General features: G+C 39.1%; 1 protein-coding gene across 2 annotated transcripts in view; it reads left to right on the top strand.

The window, feature by feature from the left end:
- The first annotated feature begins 417 nt into the window (after positions 1–417).
- Positions 418–24873, top strand: part of mrpl45 (mitochondrial ribosomal protein L45) — a 40617-nt gene continuing 16161 nt past the window's right edge. For both annotated transcript variants that reach the window (XM_064324509.1, XM_064324508.1), the window contains exons 1-4: positions 418–594; positions 18191–18392; positions 18727–18844; positions 21528–21626. In XM_064324509.1, coding sequence (XP_064180579.1) covers positions 433–594; positions 18191–18392; positions 18727–18844; positions 21528–21626 — 581 coding nt within the window. In that variant the 5' untranslated portion in view covers positions 418–432. The remainder of the gene's footprint in view (positions 595–18190; positions 18393–18726; positions 18845–21527; positions 21627–24873) is intronic.

Below are 24873 nucleotides of genomic sequence, written 5' to 3'. Positions count from 1 at the left end.
GCTACACACAATTTTGGTTTCAATTCCAAATCGTTGTTGTAACAATTCACTGGATGGATACACTCCATTTAAATTTTTAAAATGGATTTCTTTTGCTTTGGGAGTTACAGAGTCTAGTGTTGAACTCTCCGCTGACGCTGAGTACGATTAATAAAACAACTCACGCATAACTTTGTTTTCGAATCGTGTCAAGTAAAATCACGCATTGATTCTTATTCTTAGGTATTTCCGTTATAACTGGCTTAAAAAATATGACTGTGAACCCCTTAATTTACTATAAAAAGGCATGGGATTCTCCAGATATAACTTTGAAGACATTATGTCATTAGCTGGCTAATTAGCAAGACAATGTTTTTGTTGTTGGTTGTATACTCACTAGCTAGGCATTAGACAGCCTAGCTAGGCAGCTGATTAACATCTTTAAATGTTACAATGAACATGAAACACGACATTAAACCCGGTCAACAACACAACTGTCTGTCAATAGGAAACACGCCCACAAGTGGCCGCCGACGCCGCTGCCGCACTCTCAAAATGGCTGCGTCCTTGAGTAGGGTAATCCGTGTTCAACGACTGGTATGCTGTACTGTACAGGTAAGAGCCGTTTAACAAGCATCCTTGTTTTAAAGTCATTTACAGTCTGTGCCCATACGCATATTAACGGCAGTATTTTTGCACTTAGCGCATGATATATCGTGTTATGCAATCATTGAACTAACGTGGCGCGGGTTGGCCAGATGTCAACGAACATCCAGATGACAACGAAGTTAACCTTAGCTTAGGTGACTTGTTGTAATAGACTGGACTGGTCCCCACTAACCTTAGATTTTATTTATTTATTTATTAGTGAAGTACTTCCCACTGGGTGGGATCTCGGTGGTAAAGGTTAGCCAGCCGGCACCGGTCGTTTGAAACTACGTCGTAGCTATAGGCTAAGTGCGTAAAGGAAAGAACGGGGCATGCTGCAGCGAAACTGAATGGGAGGCGGTCTTCGAGTATGTAATACAATATCAAAAACTACGGCTGCGTCCGAATAGTCAAAAAAATTACGCCCTATGTCTTTTCCTAACCTCTTTTCCTTGACCTCGATGGAAAACGTCATGAGGTCAAGGAAAGATGTGAAGGAGAATTCATAAGGATTTAGGAAAAGACAACCGCGGTGCTAAGAGAATCCGACTGCGCGTACAATAGGGTACGTAATTATGCGACGGCGGATGTTATTGACGTGGGTCTGCCGTGGTGAAACTACAATGTTCCGAAGATGGACTACTAAAAGCGCATCTACTTCGCCCCGTGCGTTCTTACCGTGTTGTTTCATGCAGGCTATATAAACGTGGACAACCCGGTGAAAAATATGACTTAATTACCAAGGTTGGAATTGGAATAAAAAAAGGAATATAGGCTACCAGTCACAAGTGAAACGAAATGGTTGTCACATTGAGAATGGTTGCTCACGCTCACCCTCCTGTCCACTCATACTTATCGACATGAATCCCAATTAGTATGATTGTATGAAAATAATTGCTCAATTTAATGCAAGATATGCATAAAATGTTAGGCCTACAAATCTGCTACTGTATCATCATTCTTACGTTTTAAACATGTTGAATTAAAAACATCATCTGGCTAAAAACGTCTCATATCCCTTTTTCTTGAAAGACAGACTTCTGTGTTATGGTTAATATGCTGATTATGATCTGATTATAATCCTATGCATATAATATCTTAAAGTAATAATCTTGCAGATTTTCATTAAAATAAATGTCTGTTAGGTCACCATCTATCGCCGAATTAGGTAACACAATGGTGATTGAGCCTATTATTATATTAATTTATATTATTATTATTATTATTATTTATGATTAAATAACTGGGTGTCTGTGGCAACATTCCCGGGAAAAATTCACAAGCGGTGCATAGTTAGTGACGCGTTTTCCATCACCCATCAGTGGTTGTTCCGCCAGAGAGGGTAGGCGGAGCTAACGCAACAGGCTCGCTCTTCAACTCACTTGTGTGTGAGCGGCGCACTGTTTTTTCCGGTGTCTGCTACAATAACAGAGAAAGTTATGGAACCCTAAAAAGTTATTGTGTAACATGAGAGGTCATATTATTTGTTGTTGTAGATTTCGTATTACATTTGATGACAATGTAACGGTACTAAATTACATAGCTATTTGCACAGCTAACGCTAGCTACCGGACCATGTCAAGAAAGGCAACATTAGTTTAGACAACGTTGCGGACAGTATTCATCTCTCATATCAGGTAACGTTGCGTTAGCTAGCTAGCTAATGTAATTAACACAATCTAATGTCAGCTAACAATTAGAAAAAACGCTAGCTAACGCTACCGACCGGTACCGACCTCGCCAACCGTCTCGCGGATGCAATGCTACCTCGTTGCGAATCATTGATCTGAACTGGCCGTAACGTTACCGTTATTTACATTGCCATCAAGTTCATCAGTATATTATAATGATAGGAATAAAGCCGGGGTATACGTGGATCAGAGCCGGGTCTGATTTCTGTGTAAAGATGTCAAGCCTGAGAACTAAATAAAAGAATATGGCAGTATGGATTAGCATTGTTATTATTTTATTACGCTTCCTCATATGTTCCTTCAGCCTTGATGCCCTTTTTTGATGAAATCGCCTTTATTTTATTATTATTCTTGTTCTGATTGCTAATTTAACACCCAGCTCAGCTTTATTCTCAAACAGTTTAGCTAGCAAAACCAGAAACACCAGGGGTAACATTTTGTAAGGCAGTTGTTTCAAAAATATTATACAACAGTCATTCACGAAAAAGACTGTTTATTGTGCACGAGATACATAATTGCACGAGCCACAGCGAATACCGCGAATTCTTCTCTGCAGTGTAAAGATGTTCATACCGGGCAAAAGGTGGATAAAGAACGTGTGTGGAAATTGATCATCACTAATTCTACCCCAGGTCTGCTACAGCATTTTAACCCGGCTCGGCTGTGAAAAGACAGTTTAAGTTAGCCTAATGTTAGGCAATGAATGAGTATGTACATAACATTACTTTTATAACAACCATTTTTTATTCAGTAAATAATGTGTTATAGTTGGCGTGGCCCAGGTGCCAACTGACTGACGTCACACAGGCGACACTGGTTGGATCCGGTTGGATCTATGGGAAGTGAGGTCCAAAAACACACCTGCAATTACCGCTTCTCGCCATTGGCACCGCCATAGAGAACGAAACTGAAATCTTCGAGATTGGCAATGTAAGGCCAGTTCAGATCAATGATTCGCTATGAGACTGGGTGCAACTTTCAAAATTCCAAGACGTCTGATTGTAAACGTTCTAAAACTGCACTTGGCGATTTGACAAGGGCGATCTTTTAAAACCTCAGGACAGGCAAGGGCTCTGCTACTAGCCAGTTCATAAAGCTGAAATTTTCTCTGCAACATTCTAAAACCGTTTCGCCAGGTTGCGAATCATTGATCTGAACTGGCCTTAACCTTACCGTTACCGTTATTTACATTGCCATCGAGTTCATCAATATATTATAATGATCGGAATAAAGCCGGGGTATGTGGAGCAGAGCCGGGTCTGATTTCTGAAGACGTCATGCAGGAGAAAACTAAATAAAAGAATACGGCAGTATGGATTAGCATTGTTATTATTTTATTACGCTTCCTCATATGTTCCTTCAGCCTCTATGCCCTTTTTGATGAAATCTCCTTTGTTTTTGTTTTATTCTTCTTGTTCTGGTTGCTAATTTAACACCCAGCTCAGCTTTATTCTCGAACAGTTTAGCTAGCAAAACCAGAAACACCAGGGGTAACATTTTGCAAGGCAGTTGTTTCAAAAATACCACACAACAATCATTCACGAAAAAGACTGCTTATTGTGCACGAGATACATAATTGCACGAGCCACAGCGAATCCCGCAAATTCTTCTCTGCAGTGTAAAGATGTTCATACCGGACAAAAGGTGGATAAAGAACGTTTGCAGAAATTGACCATCGCTAATTCTACCCCAGGTTTGTTACGGCATTTTAACCCGGCTCGGCAGTGTAAAGACATCTTGAGTTAGCCTAATGTTAGACAACGAATGAGTATGTACATAACGTTACTTTTATAACAACCGTTTTTTATTCAGTAAATAGTAAGTGTTATAGATGGCGTGCCAACTGACTGACGTCACACAGGCGACACTGGTTGGATCCGGTTGGATCTATGGGAAGTGAGGTCCAAAAACACACCTGCAATTACCGCTTCTCGCCATTGGCACCGCCATAGAGAACAAAACTGAAATCTTCGAGATTGTCACTTTAAATTGCATTCACTTTCGATATATACAATATTTGCTCCTTTGACTATGTACATGTGTCTGTAATCCAAGATGCCTCTGCTTGTATTCAAGCTAATGCTGTTAGCTCAGGCGCTATTTTCAACTCAATCTGACAAAGAATCGATTTAGAACACATCTGGTTTATCTGACCACCCCATGCTCTCTTCAGTACAGAAGCATTTTGTATAGGAGACCTTTGATTAGCGATAGGTTTACTTTTAAGTCAATCAAGTTACAGAACAAATTAAACAAGACTAACCTTTCGAATGAGCCCTCATTGGTGTCAATGGGTCCAGCCATTCCCAATTAATCTAACTGCGTATTGCCGGGGTGGAGGTCTGTGTTGATAGTGAGTGAATACACGCAGCCGAAAAGCCAGCTAGCTCTCCTAAAAACATTCCATTGTGCTATAAAATGTATTTATAATTATAGTGGATCAGAGAAAAAGGTTTTAAGCTGCGATCTCAATTGGAGGCTTCACTCTCAAGTTTATAACATGGAGGTTTGCTCAAAGATGGAGTCCTGGAAAATGTTATGGCCCCACTGGAGCGCATTTATGTTAACTGAAAAAGTGAGTTTAGTGTTACTTATTATTTCCACATCACATTCTGTACGTCACTCATCCAACAGCTTTTCAACAAGACCTGCCAAGTTTGGCTAATAGTTCACCTAGTTGCTTGTTCTTATTGTGCAAATAGATTCCCAGGTAGGACACTGCTGTTGTACCCTTCAGCAAGGTACTTAACCTTCAGTATATATCCAGCTGTATAAATGGATGCAATGTAAATGGACTGCATTTATATGGACTGCATTATCCACGAGTTTCCTGAACTATAACCTTTCCCATGATCCCTTGCAATCCTATAACGGTTATATGTGCGCGACTTGGTATTTGGATTGGTAAGATTCTATGCGCTAAACACAAAGGATTCATATTCTTAAAGGCAGAAGTTGAACCAAGCCAGAGTGTGAACAACCCAAATCATGTTGCTTGGATAATGTGTAGAGAGAGTGGACTGTAGGGTGCACCTGTGTTGCCGGTCTCGGACAGTCATGTAGTCACGCAGCAGCAGTTTTATGGAAGGTAGGTAGGGATCCCAAAGTTGCTACATCACTAGCTCACAACTGACCAGATGCCTTTTTTCCCTTTTCAGCCCTGGACTCTGAAAGTATATGATTATTTCAAGTGAGTTAGGCCTGCCAAAATCTTTTACACATTTGCAAATTATTCTCTTCAGTCTTCCCCTTTCTTAAGCATTATCAATAACTAATAAAGTAACCACTAATTCATATTGCATGTATGTTGTTTGTCTCTAGTCAGGGTACAGACTAACATGCTATGGTAGAGAGCTTTTTTCTAAATAGGTATGCTGAGACCAGCTACATCATATGTGATGCCAGATGTCATTTTTTCTTATTATTTGTTTATTTTGGTAAAGGTGCAGAATGCTGTAGCAAGTGGCAAGACGTGACTTGCATGTACTGATGAGCAGCATAGATGGAATGCAGGAACATCAAAAAACCTTAAGAGCCGTAGCTCCAAGTCTACCAAACACACCACATTATCTATCACACAAGGACTTTAAAGACAGTGTAGAGAATGCACCCACCAAACCCCTCTTCCTCTTAAAGAACACACTTCTAGGAAAGTGCTATGCTGCAATCCCATTGGCACCAAATGCTAATGATAACACCTCAGCCACATCAGCAATCCTTCAGCCACACCGACACTCTAAACTGTGAAAAATGCAGGGCATTTTACAAAATGTACATAGAAGTTGATGACACAAAGGCTGCAATGCTAGAGGAAGAAACTAGGGAGCAGAGTTCATCTGAGCTGTGGCACAGCACTAGGAAGATTAGAATTACAGCAAGTTCAGCCAAAAGAGTGCCTGTGCATTCAACAACAAATTCTGATAAATTCATGTGAGCACATGCTGCCACAAATTATGGGAAAGAACAAGAGCCTGTAGGCTGTAGCTTTCTGAAAACAAAGGGACTGGGGGTGTCGCATAAAGGTACAGTAGTAAGTGTCTCAGAGCCATGGCTGTCAGCTAGCCCAGATGGAATCATTGAATCAAGTGAACTGTTAGAAATTAAGTGCCCTGAAATTAAGTACTCACCTTCACTCGCAGAACAATTTCCCCACAAAAACAGTGAGGTCAAGATAGTGAATGGAGAGCTGGAGCTTCAAAAGAATGGCAGCAGGGGCTACTATATGTAAGTGCAACTTGGGATGTTTTGCACAGGTCTGAAATTGTCCAAACTGATGATTTGGACCCCTGCTGAAAATGTGGTCCTTAATGTACAATTTGATGAGGTGTTTGTGGCAGAGCACATGAAACGGTTGAGGGCTTTCTACTTTGCAAATATGCTGCCTAGAATTGTTGATGAATACCTCGGTGGAAGGCTAAAACTTAATCACAGATATGTGCAGATCGTAACTAAAGAGTAGAGTGTGAATTACAGAGCACTAGATGGATAACAATGTATGATGGGGTATGGCAAACAGTATAACACTAATGTTATGTCATGGTACAGATTAACTGTAACAGAAAGAGCAAGTTCAAATTTCAAAGTAGTATGTATTTCATGACATTTCATGAAATAATCAACCAAATAATTTTATTTAGGATACATTTCATTTGTTCACAATTTGGTCATAAACAGCACTGTATCTTAAAAACAATGTAATATACAATGTAATATAACCCTATTTGTTTTAAACAGCAAATACATGAAATAATCAACCAAATAATTTTATTCAGGATACATTTCTTGTTCACAATTTGTTCATAAAACAGCACTGCATCTTAAAAACAATGTAATATAGCCCTATTTGTTTTAAACAGCAAATACATTAAATAATTACACAAGTAGTGTTCTTGTGCTTTTTGTTCACAATTGGAATTTTTGTTCACATGACAATTTGTGATTGAATAAGTGCAGCATTAGTTCAGCACTTGACCAATGTGGTTTCATCCTTGTTATCTTTATTGTTAGCTTACTCACAAATGAGATCATCTCGTAGATTGACAAGAGTAGCATATATTCTTAAAATCTTGTCAATTTTAGGAGCAAGGCTGATTGTCACAGTTTGCGATAATGTTTTAAAAACCTTTAAGCGCCTAATTGCACGTTCAACATGAATTCTGACATTTGCAATTCTTCTAGTAGAAGTGACTTGCTCCTCTGTCAGTTGTGCACCTTTATTTGTTAAAGATGGCACAACCAAATTAACTTTGCGCTCAAATAACACATCTCTTATCAGGAAACCTCTTTCAGCCATTACCTCGTCACCTGGAATTAAATAATCCAGGATTCCACAGTCATATGTTATAAACTTGTCACTACAGCGGCCACCATATGCGGATGAAATAAACATAATTAACCCACTTGGAGCTACAGCCACTAGGTACTTAACCGTGTTATGTGAATAGTAGTGGCTGTAGGATTCCCCTCGGGAATCAAGGTTTTTGGGCTTCTGTAGTAAACTCTCACTGCAGTCGAGAATACATGTTGTGTTGGGATAGTTCATCTTAAATGCTGCAGGCATAGTAGCTTGAATAGTTTCCTTTGGGAGCCAAGGAATGAAATCCCTTGTGACTTTCTCCATGGTGTCAAACCAAAATGAAATGACTTTGCTGACCATACCTTTTGATATCCTGAATCTTTTTGCCAGATCACCAAGAATTAAGTTAAGCTTTAGTTTCATGAGTGTCATTAAAATCTGGGCTGCGTTTCCGAGTTTCGATGTACCTTAACGTTTTACGAAGGTTCTTAAGGTATACCTTCTTAAGGGAAACCGCTTTTTTACGAGTGTTTCCCAGACTATACCTTAAGGCAACTCTTAAGGGACAACTTAAAGGTACATCGTAAGTTGGAGCTGGCCTTCACTGTGGTGCTGAAAAGTTTATCAATCGATGCCAAGCGAATCGATTGTCTCACTTGTAAAGGCTTGTGAATGACGTTTTAATATTACACGTGTTGTCATAATCATTTTACATCAATCTAATATTGCAGAAGAGGAAGCTATGCCTACTAGAGATTATCTGCTAATCTCATTAAGAGTCCGTTAAGACGAGATCTTGTGATAGTTTCAATAAATACGTACATAGGCTACAATGGATAAAATAAAAAGCGTCAATCGGGACATATAAGCCATAGTCTGGGACTTCGTGGAAGCCCAGGGGAAAGGATATAGGCTACATATGGGTGAATTATTTTGTTCTTATTGAAACAAAGGTCTAATGTTAATTTGTTTTTGTCACACAATATATAGGCAACTGTAGCAGCATATCACTGCACTGCACTGATTCCCGCGAACTTTTCTCTGCTATGCAAAAATGATCGTAGATGAAAGGCAAAAGCGCGTCTGTGGAAAATGATCATGATGAATTATATACCGGGTGCCTTATGAATAGGTCTACCTGTTAAAGTGATTTGTTCATCCACCTTAATTTGCTGTTGGATAATCTTAAGTTTAACCAAGAATATCATTATTGGGTTGTTTACCGAAAATCGTAAAACAACATGGTAAGAAAAATGTTCCGTAATGTTGATATTTACCCAGTGCTATTTTGTTTTATATAGGAGGTGTGAGCTAAAGGAAAGGGATGTAGATCATTTGGCTATGTTTGTCCATTATGAGCCACTGTACCTGTATGTGTGTTTATGGTTAGCCAATCAACGTGTTCTAGTTCGGTCATGCAAGTAGACTCACTCAACGTTGTTTTTGCACACACAGGTTTTATATTCTTAATAAACCGGCGGTTTGTTCCAAGTCAGTGTGATCATTGACTCACACACAAACGAACTAATTTCTACAGGGTATGCAGTCGGAAAAGCCATATCCTAAGTTAGCGCCACTACGTATAAATTAAAAAAAACTTTTTTTTCTTTTCACAAATTGGATTATTATCATGGATAGGCCCTATACTTAATTACCATCATGATGGGGATAGACAGGTAAAACGACAACATTCTCATGACGTGCTATGCACAGACACGTTGATTGGATAATTACTTTTCGTAAAGTAAATATTAAACTCATTTTCGCATGCCGATGTGCTACTAGATGCGCACTGTAGTACAACTGTCCATTTTAAAAGCAAAATGTTGGCATAATAAGGCTGAAACCGCAGAGCGCATCGCTAAGGGACAGCTTACAAGTGCCTCAGACCACCCTTTTAAAGGTATACCTTAATTAAGGTATACCTTAGCTAAGGAGACGCTGGGAAACAGCTCGAGAGCTAAAGGAAGAGCTTAAGGGATACCTTACGACGCACGTAGTGCTAAGGAGACTCTGGGAAACGCAGCCCTGGTCTTTAATGTCCATCTTGAAGGCATCACTGCCAAAGGGTTCTAGACATGACACTAGTGTGTGAAAGGTTGCAAGGGGTATGCCGGTGTACATCACTAATGCCTAACAGTCACCTCTTCATTTGCCTTTCTGTAGTTATGATCAGTTAAAACAGGATCTTCCCACTGGGTTTGTGTTGAGCACATTTGTGGCTTTTCACCTAAGTTAGCATTCTGTGGCTCCAGGTCCAGCGTATCTCCGGGTCCAGGTCCTGTGTCATCAGCACCTACAAAAACATGATAGTAGTGTCAACTCAATAGTTATTAAGAGTTTGAAACGTTTGAAAGATTCCTTGAAACATGGGGTGGCTCATCTTACCCACTGGTAATCATCTTCCCCCCTACTCACAGAAAGCAGCAATAAATAGGCTATGTTACACGTAGCGTCACGGACATGATCAATTTTCTACTGATAAATTATCATAACGTTACCTATAGCTAACGTTAGGTGTAATTTTTTAGCTTACTGGTATTGTCATGTGTCTCCAACCTGCCAGCAGTATCGATAGTGTCATGGAAAGGTGCGTCGTTAGAACCTACAAAAACATGATACAAATGATAACTCAATAGTTAGCCAAGAGTATAATGTTATATCTATCGATAACAACTCATGTAGATAGCCAACAATTACTTGAGCAGAGCTAGCTGTGGTCGATAGCTATTATAGGTTACAGCTAGCTAGCTAACGTTCTAGCTTATCCAGGCAAATTGGTCGAACTGATTAACACCTAATACTATTGATAACAACACAACAATAAACAAAATATAGGCTACAGTACATACATGTGACTTGATAGTTGGCTAGCTAGCTATCTGTTATGGTTTAGCTATCGATACTTACCAGCGGTGGTGTCATCAACTCCGGGCCGGAGTCCAGCATCATCGGTTCCCGTCGGCTTCAGGCGGACAGGCTTGCGTCTTTTCTTTGATGGTGGTCGTTCATAACTAAGAAACAACTCAGGGTAGGGGTTTTCTTCAGTTGGTTTCTTTTCGGTAAAGTGGAAGTACGTACAGGGTTTTAGGGGGATTTTTCAATTTAAAAGCACGTAACCATTCCCTCTTCTCTTCGTCTTCACTGGGGAGCTTGTAGAAATTAAAGGGGGGCGGAGACGGGCAGTCTTCTCGTTTCAGGTGGGGATGTTCAAAGCATCGTCTTTCTAAAATTGTTTTTCTTTTTCTATAACTGTAATCACACCATCAAACCGCACATGTAATCCCAGTACTCCTACTTGACATTTGTTAAAATAACATAGGCAAAAGTAAATAATCACACTGTTATGGTTAGCTACCGCTGACTTGTAATCGCTAAAGCGGAAATTAGGCACAAAATTACGGATGTAGTCCAACGTTGTAGAACGTAATGGCGCCGCCCATCATTTTTTCAGGAAACCAGTGGATATTATTATATTATTTTATCCAAAGCGCTTTACAATTGATGCCTCTCATTCACCCATTCACACACACACTCACAAACCAATGGTGAAAGGCTGCCATGCAAGGTACCAATCAGCTCGTTGGGAGCAATTAGGGGTTTGGTGTCTTGCTCAGGGACACTTCGATACACCCAGGGTGGGGGATCGAACCGGCAACCCTCCAACTACCAGACAACTGCTCTTACCTCCTGAGCTACAGTGAGCACCATAATTCATTGGACACATTTTTTGTTATTTTGGTCCTGTACTCTAGCACTTTGAGTTTGAAAGGATACAATGACAATGAGGTTGAAGTGCAGACTGTCAGCTTTAATTTGAGGGTATTTTCATACATATCATATGAACCATTTAGAAATTATAGAACATATATTTATGTCGCCCCAATGTAAATGCTGTGTAATTTTTATTTTTATTTTTTAAGTCATGCAAATTGCTCTGGATAAGAGCGTATATTGAATGCCTATAATGTAATTGTAGCTTAAAGAAACACAAAGGTATAGATTCAATAATTTTTCCTTTACCATGAATGACAAATAAATGAAAGTGTGTAACTGGTTCCGATGTTTCTGTCTCCACAAACCACACAGACCGCAAGTCTGAGGTGCACCCAGGCTTTTATTGTGCACTCCACAATATTACAAAACTAACGCAACACAACACACACAGCAGGAAAAAGGGATCACGTTGCTCCCATGAATGTCTCTCATTCCAGTCTCCCAGTCTCACTGTAGGCAGAACAGATAAAATGGTAACTGGGTAGCTACAGGAGCCTAGTTAAAAAGCAGTTACATTTGGCTTGCCAGTTAGGCTATATTAACATTATGGACGTATTGTCTTTGCCATCTGTTAGCGTGATAGCTAATTACAACTGCGGTGACTACTGTTATATTTTTAGTACAGTCATGGCTGAAAATATTGGCACCCTTGCACAGAAAAAAAAAAACAAAACTCAATTGTCTGTAAAATAAGTTGAAATTGACAAAAGTATTTGGTCTCCACAATTCTTTATTTCACTGTTAATAGTACAGAAACTTTGTTTTTGATTCAGAACTTAACATATCCTTTTAAATCATAAGATAAACAGAAATGGCGTTGACAAGATTATTGACACCCTAGATTTAATATTAGGTAGCACAGCCTTTGGAGAGAATAGCTGATGTCAAGCACTTCCTATAGACTTCAGTGAGATTCCTACACCTCTCTACTGGCAGTTTGGCCCACTCTTCTTTTTCAAACTACTCCAGTTCTCTCAGATTTGAAGGGTGTCTTCTTCCAACTGCTGTTTTCAGATCTCTCCACAGGTGTTCAATGGGATTTAAATCTGGACTCATTGCTGGCCACTTCAGAACAGTCCAGTTTTTTTTTTTTTTTTAACCATTCCTGGGTGCTTTTTGATGTGTGTTTCGGGTCATTGTCCTACTGGAGACGCAGTTTTGTGACACTGGGTGAAACATTGCACTCCAAAGTACCGGCCTGACAAGTGACAAAAGCCACTTAAGGGAAGGGGAGGTGGGCTAGAAGATAAAAGCATGTTAAAAGCACAAAATACATCAATAATAACAAACTAAACATAGGCACATGAAAACACAGGCAAGCAAACAACAGTCAACAAACGAGATATGGGGGAGAAGAAAAAAACAAAACAAAGGAGTGTTATGGGGATATTACATGTAGAGCCCGACCGATGCCAGATTTTTGGGTCCGATGCCGATCCCGATTTTGGAGAGTCCTAGCCCACCGATTACCGATATTTTGTCAAAAAGTGCAACATTTTCAAATCAATTTGAAAAACTTATATTTTATTAAAGTTTCTATATTTAAGAACATTTAACTTATAAGCAAACAAATAAAAATAGAAATAAACACACAAAGAACTTTTTAGATAAAAAAGTAAAAAAAGTAAAAGATGATATTAAATTAAATATATATATATATTAACACCATCTTTAAGTGTGTGAAATCAAAATAACTCCACACCTTGCTTTTACTCCTTTCTTTTCCAGCCATCTATAAAAAATGAATTTAAAAAAGTCTGTTTTCCAGTTTCAAACATGTGTTTTTATTAATATTATTATTATTGTTGTTGGTGTTATTAATTTGTTATTATTTCTTAGTATCTATTCTCAGTACATTAATTATATTTTCTTATTTTATTCCTACTACGTGATCTCAAAGAGTAAGACTATCTAGCAAGCTTCCCTGTCCATAAGAATTTGGTGGTGAAAATAACTACAATGCGCTCTGATGCGTGACTAGATGACACACTTGCTCGCAATAACGCATTAGCTATTGACACAGCCTCATTATTTCTTATTATATATTCTCAGTAAGTTAAATGAATTATATTTTCTTATTTTATTTCTACTACATGATCTCAAAGAGTAAGACGTTATCTAGCGGAGGTAAAGAGTGAATCAAGTGTAAACGTCCCTATTAAGCCCACCAAATCCGCTTTTCAGACATTTTTCATGTATACTGACCCAATTTAAGTGAGAACATTTTAGTTATAATGAAAGTCTAATCTCTCATTTGAAGTGTCAATAATTCATTTATACCCATTTCTAATGTTTTTATTGTTTAATTTGTCAAAATATGTCAAAAGTCTGGCATGGGCTTAATGGGTACCTAACGTACCCTTTAAGCCCATGGGTGTTCCAAATAAGCCCACTTCATGATTTGTTGATAAATAATTTTTTTGCTAGAGTCCCCTTTAAGCCCACCAGGTAAAAATGTTAATTAAAAAATAAATAAAGATAAACATACACATTTATTGTCTATTTAACAGTATAATAATATAAACTGCATACAAAAATATAAACTATACATGCTTATCATGCTTTATGTCATTGCAATGAACCATACTATGTAGCTACTGTATTGATGCAGCATGTGGTCTGTTTGCTAGTGTGCTAAAACTCATATTTTGATTTCAAAAGACACAATATTTCTAATTCAGGTAATATTCTAACATATGTCTCATTCAAAACACTAATCGCTTAAATTTTGATAACAAGTGAGTACTTTCCAAAAACAGGAGTAGAAATATACAAAAAATGTTATTTTCTGAGGGTACCAAAATCACCTAAGTTTTTTTGCAACTTCTTCTGGGATCAGCATGCACATGCCACACACATGCTTCGATAACTCAATATCGACAAATGTGATTGACTTACAATAAAAAGTGTCATTTACATAACAAGCAGCTTCATTCGAAAAAACATCACACAGCAAAAAATGATGATGTAGTTTTTTTTGATTTGACTCAGAAGTTGCAAGTGGGCTTATATGGTACGTGGGCTTAATAGGGACGTTTACCCTAGGTGAATGAGTGAGTTACCAGCAGCCTGATGGATGTTATTGATGTATATGGAGAATGGTGTGGGAGCAAGTATGGAGCCTTGGGGGACACCCCTGGTGACTGGGAGAGGGTGAGAGAGAAGGTTCTCATACCTCACGCGTTGCACCCGGTGAGAGGGATAGTGAGAGAACCAAGCCAGTGAGTGATTAGTGACCCCAATGCTGCTCAGTCTATGTATAAGAATGGTATGATCAACCGTATCGAAAGCTTTGGCAAGGTCAATGAATATTGCAGCACAGTGTTGTTTGACATCTAATGCAGATGTAATATCATTGAGAACCTTTAAAGTAGCTGTAACACAACCGTACCCAGAACGAAAACCAGACTGCACCCCAGATAGTATACCATACACATCCAGATAGTCAGTTAGCTGTTTGTTAACAAGTTTTTCAAATACCTTGGAAACACAAGGCAAGATAAAAATGGGCCTGTAACTGTTTGGGTCAGCCTGATCACAATGTTGATAAAAAACGTGGCAAGCTTATCAGACCCAGCTGTTTTTTTGGGGTCCCGAGAGATCAATTCCCTGAAAACCTCCCCTTCCAAGATGGGCCAGAGGGAAAAACTGTGAAGGGGAGCATGGAGGCTGGGAGGGCAAACAGGACTAGGGGCTGCAGGTGGCTAAGGGTTAGGGCTTAAGGGCGAGGGACTCTTTGATATACAGGTGGTGATTAAAGACTCAAAAACAAAACCAGACTTTATAAAGTGTCGATTGAAGATATCAGCCATAGAGTTCTTATCTGTAACTACAAGATCATCCACTTTAAGTGACAAGGGCAGAGAAGAGGATTTGTTCTCGAGTTTTTTCACCGTTTTCCAAAATGTATTGGGGTCAGCGCCACATAATGTAAATTGCTTCTTAAAGTAGCCAGCTTTGACCTGTCGCACAGCTTGTGTGGCCTTATTCTGGATCTGATGAAACAAAAGTCTGTCAGTGGCAGACCTGGATAGACGTGCTTTGTGCCAGGCGACATTTTTTTGTTGTAGCAGCGCTGCCAAATCTCGATTAAACCAGGGACTGAGGCGATTTTTTATCCGTAGTTTCTTAATGGGGGCATGCTTGTTGATCACAGCACTAAAAAGGTCCCTGAACAGAAACTATACCAGCTTACATTGGCCAGGTCATGTAAGAACGCTTGAGTATTGAAATGTTTTAGAATACGGTTATCACTGATGATGACAGGCTGTTTGACAGAGAGGCTTTTGTGAACACAGGCAATGAAACAGTGGTCGCTGAGGTCATTGCAAAACACACCAGATTGGTACATGTGTGGAGAATCAATGTAGCCTTATCAGGGATATTGGGGTCATACCTGGTAGGGTGGGCTATGATTTGGTGGAGATTTAGGGAGTCAAATTGTTGCACAACTTTCTCAGGAGGCTTAAGCATATCCCAATTGAGGTCACCTAGTAGGACAAGCTCAGACCTGGTGAAAGGCGCCAGGACACTGCTTAAGGCCACAAGGGTACATGCTGGTGCTGATGGAGGGCGATAACAGCCAGCTACTAACAGAGAAAAGCTGTTGGATAGCTTGATGTTAAGGACAAGTAAATCGAACTGTTTAGGAATGGACTTAGCTAAGTGTAATGAAGGTGTACTTTGGTAGGGATTGCCACCCCCCCACCTTTAGATGACCTATCCTGTCGAAACAGATTGTAACCAGATAAGTTTACATCAGAGTAGATTCAAGGCACCCAGTACTAGCGGCGGCAAAGCAACCCCAAAACATCAGTGAACCTCCTCCATGTTTGACTGTTGGGACAGTGTTCTTTTTTTTTTGAAGGCTTCATTTTTTTTCCTGTAAACATAGAGTTTATGGGATTTACCAAAAAGCTCTAATTTGGTCTCATCTGTCCACAGGACTGTGGCAAACAAGCCTGCCACAGGCCACCAAAGTGGACATTCTCCCAGAAGGATTTTAGCTTGTTCAGGTGTGTTTTGGCAAACTCCAGTCGGGCTTTCTTGTGTCTCTCTCTCAGCAGTGGGGTCCTCCTGGGTCTCCTACCATAGAATCCCCTTTCATTGAGTTGGCGACCAATGGTGCGAGTTGAAACAGTTGTACCTTGTGTCTGAAGGTCAGCTTGAATCTGTTTTGCAGTTGTCAGGTCCTTTCTCCACCATTCAAACAATCCTTTGTTGCAATATTTGGTCAACTCTTCTCTTGCGTCCTCTTCCAGGGAGGTTGGCTACAGTACCATGGGCCTTAAACTTCTTGATAACATTGCGCACGGTGGATACAGGAACATCAAGGTCTCTGGAGATGGACTTGTAGCCTTGAGATGTCCATGCTTGGCTCCGATCTTCTGTCTGACCTCCTCAGACAATTCTCTGCTTTTTTTCTTTTCTCCATGCTCAGTATGGTACACGCAGTGACACAAAACAGCAGAATGAGTGCTTTGCTCCATTTAAATTGGTTGAATTAGTGATTATTAGATTGCAGGCACCTGTGACTCACCACAGGTGAGTTCAAGGTGCATCACCTGCTTGAAATCCAGTTATTTCTTGCAACTTCTAAAAAGGTGCCAATAATATTGTCCAGGCCATTTTTGGATTTCCGTATGGAATAAGCTAGGAATTCAGTATTTTTTTCAGCTTTTTTGTTTTGTTCCTCTGCAAACCAAAGAAATACATGGTGGATACCAAAAGATGTTTTAATTCCACAAGTTTCTGGTAGAAATGGTGTGTTATTTGAAAAAAATGCAAGGGTGCCAATATGTTCGGCCACGACTGTAGCTAGCTAGGATCTTCGTGACAATTGTCATTTAAAGCGAACTAGACTAGCTAGCTAACTGTGTGACGACTGTGATATAGCTCGCTAGCACTAAAATTTAAGATTGTATTTGTAGTTAGCTAGCTAGCTAGATGTAAAGGTATATAACATTATAAATGTTGCAAATGCACATTTTTGATATCTTTGCCTGGACTGTTTGATGTTTTTTAGCTAGTTTAATTGTATGCTTATCATGAGAAGAGCTAAGTTACATGCAGGAATAACACTACCACAAGGTTTGAATCTTCAGAAATCTTCCCAGTGGTGAGTGCATGTTGTTTGAAGTACAGTAGACATGTACGGAGCTGTAGCAGTTATGAAATATTTGTGCTGATGACCCTTGATGGGGAGCAGGCTGACGCTAGCATTAGGGCTGATCAATTTCATATCATGTCTTTCGAGGCTTTTGGCAAATGCTATCATTTCACTTAAAACAAACAGTTTTTTGTGATTAATTCAAATAAGAACATAAAGGTAAATACAGTAAAAATAATATGAGCTGCAGAGTAAAGCAAGTAGTGGGGAGAGCTTTAGTGAGAGGGAAGTTGTGTTGTATGAAAAAGTATCTTTTAATGGAGATTTGAATGAGTAAATAGAAGCAAATAGTAAATAGTAGGTGTTGTCGAATGAACTCCCAGAAAGCATAACTGGGCACACTGATAAACTGTCACGTAATTAAAGATGCAAGTATTAGATCTGCAGTACAGATAAATAACGATGGATGTATCACTTATGTTCCCTTTTGGCAAAAAAACTGTGAAACCCATCTGGGGTGTGACTTGTCTAAATCTCTTTGTATTGTACTTGTTACTTGTCCTTGTTTGTGAGTTGCACTAAGCATGAATGATTATGGTAAGATAGCCATTCATTGCAGTGGGTCATTGGAAAATGTTTGGTTTGCACTATGACTGATGTATTTATATTGCCTTTTGTGTTTTTATGTAGAATGCAGAAGCTTTGTTGGACCCAGCTGTGCAGCGTCACTTTCCCTCTGTTATCCCTTTCCGGACTAAGAAGCGCTACTTCATCCCACCAGTAGTTGGTGGTAAAGGGCACAGCCCTGACAACCTGGAAGCAAGAGCTGGCCAAGCCGGTGTTGTTGTACGACAGGAATACATGGAAAGAGCTGTCAACATTTCTTGCACTGGTACATTTGAATTAAATTTAACGTCACATTGCTACATCCTTACACAAGGCAGACATTATTCTTTGCCATTGTAAACATGTGCCTCTCAGCCTATGGTACTGGTCTAATGACTGCATTCAGTATATTCTTATGTACTTCAGTCTTATAGCAACACTCCTTCGGGTACATCAAAATGGAGAAATGCATTCTTACATAAAAATTCTAGCCAGTTTTGTTACAAGGATATGTTGTTACTTGATATGATGCTACATTAAGTTGAGAGCGTGATTTTGTCCTGATTCATCATTGTTCTTGCATGTGAACTTAAGTGGTGTTTGTGGTGTTCTCTCTCCAGCCGGAGTCTTTGATCCATACATCCCCCCAGAGGGTGATGCTCGACTCTCAGGCCTGTCAAAAGAAGGACTGAAGCAGCGCACAGAGCAGTTGAAACAGAGTGCTGCCTCCCTGTTGGCGTAAGACAGTTTCTAAACATGTTGATCTTTCTTTGGCCTACTGATGAGTTTTTAGAGTGGGAAGTATATGCATTGAGGTCAGAAGTTTTTAACCCCTCCGCACAATGCCCCTAATGGCTGGCATGCCGGCGTACCTAAGTTCCTCAATTCAGACATTCTGTGCTTCTGCAACCAAATTATGAGTTGAAAACACGAACTCTGTGTTCTAGCTTTATTAGTTGGTAATTCAGCACAACTATGCCACATTGGACAGTAGTGTCTATCTGGGCATACATAAAAACATTCTTTTACCACTAAAAATTTGTATTCCATCGCAGCAACAAGATAAAGCCAACAACAGCCGAAGGAATGGCAGTACAGCTGTGAAAAACCCTGCTCACTGAACACTGAAATAAACAAGGAATTTTTCAAAAATTATACCATGTCGTTCTGTCAATATCTGTGACCAAATATGGAATAAATATACAATCTGTTTGTGAAATATGCGCTCATTTATGACACCTGGGTACCTTCCAAAATAGCTCTGTGTAATACCACACGTTGTTTACAGTGTTGTCATCCTTTGTAGTACAATCTGGCTTGATCAAACAATTAATCTATCCATTAGGTGACAGAATAAGCTTTCGAATTATGTATAATATGTCTAATTTTATGGTTAGAATAGTGTATAGCCCAGCGTAACCAAAAGTTTTGTCTCATTATAGCTGCATTACGCATTCAGTCTGTGGTAGCAGTAAAAGACACTGCAACTGGAAAAATTTTATCGATTACTTTCATCATATCTTGGAAAATATCGTTATAATTGAGAAATTCTGAGCATGGCTAAGGCATATGTTTGTTAGTTAGCATTGTAAAGTTCGTATTGTAAATGGTACAAGGGTCTTGCTTCATGTAACCCCTTTGTGCAGATGCCAGATCTGCCCAATCCTCACCCATTTAGGGGGTGTACTATTTAAGGCTTTATAACTCCAGATGTGAGCATCACAGAGACTTGTAAAATGGTTTAAATGAAGACAGTTGCACCATTTACATTCTAAAACTACTAGGTTAGATTATATACATAATTTGGGTAGAAACAAAGTACCACATATTCAATTATCTTGGTGAAAATGCTTGTTCTCCTTCCATTTGAAATGAAATACTGAGAAATCACATGTATATTGCAAGTAAGACTATACATGCTCTGGATCATAAACTCCTTGGCCACAAGTATGCAAGATCTGAGGGTTATATGTGGAACTAAAGATCTATTCTAAAGATTCTAAAGATCTTTGAAGCAAAAAGGAAGCAGTGGAGCCTGCCGTCCTTTCGTGTCTCCAAATCTATCCAAACCACCTAAATTGTGCATTTCTGTAAATTATAACACAATCATATATTTCAATGCAAATGAACAGTTTTGACTTATGCAACTTGGTTTTTCATCATTTTCAAGTGAGAATTACCATATTTTTTATCAGTATAGGGCTGTAAGATATCTAGGGGTCCAAAACCTCTTCAAAAATGAATGAATGGTTTTTGTACATTATAAAGCATATACATTTGTCTCTTTATGATGGTTTAAGATGAAACATTGATATCACATGCAAAAACATTGCGACATACTGTAGTACTCATACCTAAATATGTAATCATTCACACTTGTATGTTTTTCAGTACTCTACAGTATGTAATCTTTTGTTGCACGGGGATGGAACAACATGTTACTATCATGATCATTCCAAAGGAACTCTTACGTTCATCTAGCACATATCAGCACACATAAAATTTGAATGAGTATTTTCCATGCCATTTACGTTCCATACCAACAGCTAGGGCTGTTAGTTGGCGCCCAATACAAATTTTCTGACGATTATTAGCAAAGGCTAACTTTTGTCTAATGCGAATACAACAATATCGAAAATAAGATGAACAAACTGAAAGGAATTACGCTGTCATAAAATGAAAGTGAGGTTTTGCATGATGCTGTTGTAAATACCTACCCCCATGTTCTATTTGCATGTTTATTTCTCAAAAAAGGATTGTTCAAGACAATAAATGAGCGCTGAATATTGAAAGGGACATATTTACATGTAAAACCAATGGTAAGATTGTATATTTACTCCATATTTAGTCACCGATATTGACAGTAGAATGACCTCGTACAAAAATTCCATGAAAATCCCTCTTGTGTATTTCGCTGTTCCGTAAGCAGCATTTTTCACCGCTGCATTAGCATACTTTTGGGTTATTGTTGGCTTTATCTTGTTGCTATGATGGAATACAAATATTTGGTGGTGAAAGAGTATTTTTATAATGCTATTGTTCAGTGTGTCATGCTTGGAGGGTATGGTTGCAGATGAGACAGGAGGGGGTTCAATGGACGACCTACGCAACAATGGTGGTACTCAGAAACTCCGTATTTAGCATTGTTCTTGTATATTGTGTAGTAATAGAGCTAAAACACAGAGTTTTGTTGTTTCCACTCATAGTTGCCAGAGCAATGAATGTCTGAGTTCAGCAATCGGAGCACGCCAGTGTCCCAGCCACTAAGGGGCTGGTGCAAAGGGGTTAAGCCATTTTCCAGGTCTCTGTGATGCTGACATCTTGAGTTATTAAGCCTAAAATTGAATTCTACATAAATGGGCAAAGATTGGCCAGATTTGGAATCTACATGAAGGGTTTAATAATGTCTTTGTATTTGCAGAATACGCAAGATCAAGGAGCTTGACTCTGAGTTCAACACAAAGGAGTTCCCTGCCCAAGCCCAAGATATCTTCATCCAGGCTCATGATGCTCTTACACAGTGAGATTCACAAAATCCAACGTATTTTACCTGAACAGCTGGAATTTCAGGCTGGTTCTACCACCGAATAAGCTATTGATTGGAAGTTATGTAACAGAACCTGTCCTGTACAGTAGACGTGTAAATGAGTTCCGATGGTTCAAATAATGCAGTGCTTCTACAGCTGCAGGTCATGGTTGTTTGTGGGGGTGTGTCTGAATATTTTAAAATAAGTTTGAAGTATGAGCAGTACATAATGTCACCACCTACAGTACACTTAATTTAATCACAGGCTTTCCAAATGAAGGCAAATTGAACACATGAAAAATGATGAAATTGAGCAGGTAATCTCAACAGTCAAATCAAAGGTCTTTTTCTCTTCAGTTGAAGCTACTGATGCAGGGTTTCCCCGAGAAAAGTTGTTAGGCCTGGAAGCAAGTATCTTTTGACGGGGGCTGGCAGCCCGGCGCGGGCCAGCGGCCAAGTGTCTTTTTTGATGGGGGCCCGGCGCGGGCCAGCGACAGACTGATGGCAGCATTAAGGTAGGGCCCTATAGTTTCTGTGATAACAGAATCACGGACGAACTCACAGAATTGAGAATTTATAAAAGCTATAACGCAGGGCCCTACATTAAGTCAGTGCTAAAAGCTGACTGGAGATTTGAAAATATGACTACGTAATGTGAATTATAAATAAGTCATTTATTCAACACACATTTAAAAAAATCTACAACTATTTACAGCATAGCAGAGTCTTACAAAGAATCTGACAACAATGTACAGTCTTGGAATTCTGTGTTTTCAACAACAACAAAAGAAATTAAATAAAATAAATAACACAAGTTTTACACTCTACAAAAACTTGTATTCAAGTCCTGATTAGCTACTGAATCTTACAACAAGCCTTGGAATGCTGGGCACATTTAAACATTTAAAAACTGTCTAAGATTTTTTAGCTTTTACAGTACCTTTCCTCCTTGACATTATCCCTAAATGTCACAAAGGAAGTATCTGTGTTACTGACTGTTTGGCTAGCTAGCTAAGTTAGCTAAATGACCACGTTGTCATAAAATTTTTCCTGACTGTGAAAACTGCCTACATTTTGGACACATAAATCTATCGTTGTTTCCGTTGCAGCCCTTTCGACACATGCAATATCGAAATAAATCCTGAAATTTCTTCTTACCGTGAAGAGTGCCTGACCCTCAACCGCAGCGTTTTTTCCCCAAAGATGGTATTTCTAGATATAGCCTAATTTTGCCACTGTGTTACCACATTTCTACGGTTGCCGGTCATGCAATCTTCACCGTAAGAAGAAATTTTAGGATTTTTCCAATATTACTTGTGTCGAAAATGCTGCGACAGAAACAACGATTTACTCAGTAGCCACATCTGTCCAAATGTAAACAAGTCAGGCAGTTTTCATGGTCGGGAAACATTTTATGACAACGTTGTCGTGCACATCAATGTCATCAAGCTAACATTATTAATAAACAAGTGAAATCGTTAATTCGATGGCAATTAAGTCATGTAATGTTACAATGTATCGAACTTTACATTCATGCTTCTATTATAACGTTATCTACACACTGCTTAAGTTAATATAAAAAGAATGTCCTTACCAACGAGATGAAGTGATAACGCAGTTTGTAACGTAGTTAGCCTACTAAATAAGAAATGGTGGCCTGCTAGGTAACGTTAGCTTGTGATAGTTGGAAGCGTCAAGTGTTGAACGTCATTACGCACAATGATGGTAAAGAACACTGATCTCAGACCTGCTGTTTTCCTATAGTGCGTTCACATTTTAACCAACAGATGTCACTGGTGAGCTTTCCAACCGAGCCGCCCCACTGTAACTGTAGTTTAAAAAACATCTTAAAAATACATTAAAAAAAATAAATAAATAAATTCCCCGATGCTTAGGTCCGGCGGGCCGCCGGGCTTGCAATACACTGGCGGAAACCGTGTGATGTTTCCGGAGAAACTGAAATGAAGCTGTAACATCAATAAGATTTGAGAAGGATGGGAAAATGAATGAGATTTTTTTTGTTTCATTATCCTGTTCCTACACTATTCCTGACCAATATTCCTGAATTCTGTAACATATCCATAACATGAACAACATAGCCTATATGCCATTACGTACCTTAATACCTAAGCATTTTTGTTAAGGACTGTGAGCATGTCTGTGTGCTATGGGATCATTCTGGTGCGCAGTCTGCTGAAGGTGAGACCGGCAGCTGTGAAGATGTGCGCAGATGGCGCTGATGGACAAATAGCATTTACTATTGCTGCCTGTCGAGGGAACCTTGACTCGTTAACTTTCCACCAGTCAAGGGGATTTGTGTCCAACGACGGAGTAACGTTTTTCTAGTCTAAAATCTAATCACCAGCATTAGGTTATTAATTTATATGGTATACTGAAATTGAACTATTTAATCAATAAAATATATTAGTCAGCATTTTTATTAATGATTGACTGTTATTCGCTTAACTGTTAACATCCCTACTTTAAGCAGACGTTTTACTTGTCTTGCAAACAAAGTTAGTAAGGTTAGATTTATTATTTTTGAAAAAGCTTAGGAAGAACCCCTTCCCCCATGCCCAGGTTCTCTACCCATCTAAATGAGAATAACATAACATAAAATACTTCTGGAGCTCAATAATCAGTGATCAATTGAATGGACTTAAAATGCAGTTTTGGATGGCTCATTTGATTAAGGCATCATAATGTAGATCATTCATGAGCCTCACAGACTTGAGTGGAATCCAGACCATGTCAGTGACGAATTGTGGCCAGTGGCTCCATTGGGGAAACGTACAGTTGCCAACTGTGTCGCCCAGGAAATAATACACTCAGGAAGCCTATGCAGTATTTGTTTGTATGAAATTTGGTATGATTTGGTCATGTGTAAATGTTTATGGGGTGGGAAGTTTGAGCAACACTGAATGAATTAGGGGTGCACTGATCAATCAGCCCTGGATGGGACCTGGCTGGTTTTCGCTCCATAACACGTGATTGGTAGACAGCAGGTTTATTATTATTTTGTCCAATCTGTATTCCGGCTTCATTATGTAACAAATGTGAGCAGAGTTCATGCACAAGCTACATTGGAATGCTACTGCTACTGTATATCTTTCTCAAAATGTCAGCCATCTGGAAACGATACAAAGTGTGTGAAGCAGACATTAAAGACATTTTCAACCTGGGTCTTATTTTAGTAATATTTTTCATCAATCCTAACGGTTCTGATAGTATTTTATGCAAC

Source organism: Anguilla rostrata, chromosome 2 (assembly GCF_018555375.3).
Source record: "Anguilla rostrata isolate EN2019 chromosome 2, ASM1855537v3, whole genome shotgun sequence".
NCBI lineage: Eukaryota > Metazoa > Chordata > Actinopteri > Anguilliformes > Anguillidae > Anguilla > Anguilla rostrata.
Note: the sequence above shows the minus strand (reverse complement) of the source record. Positions and strands in the feature narration are given on the sequence as shown.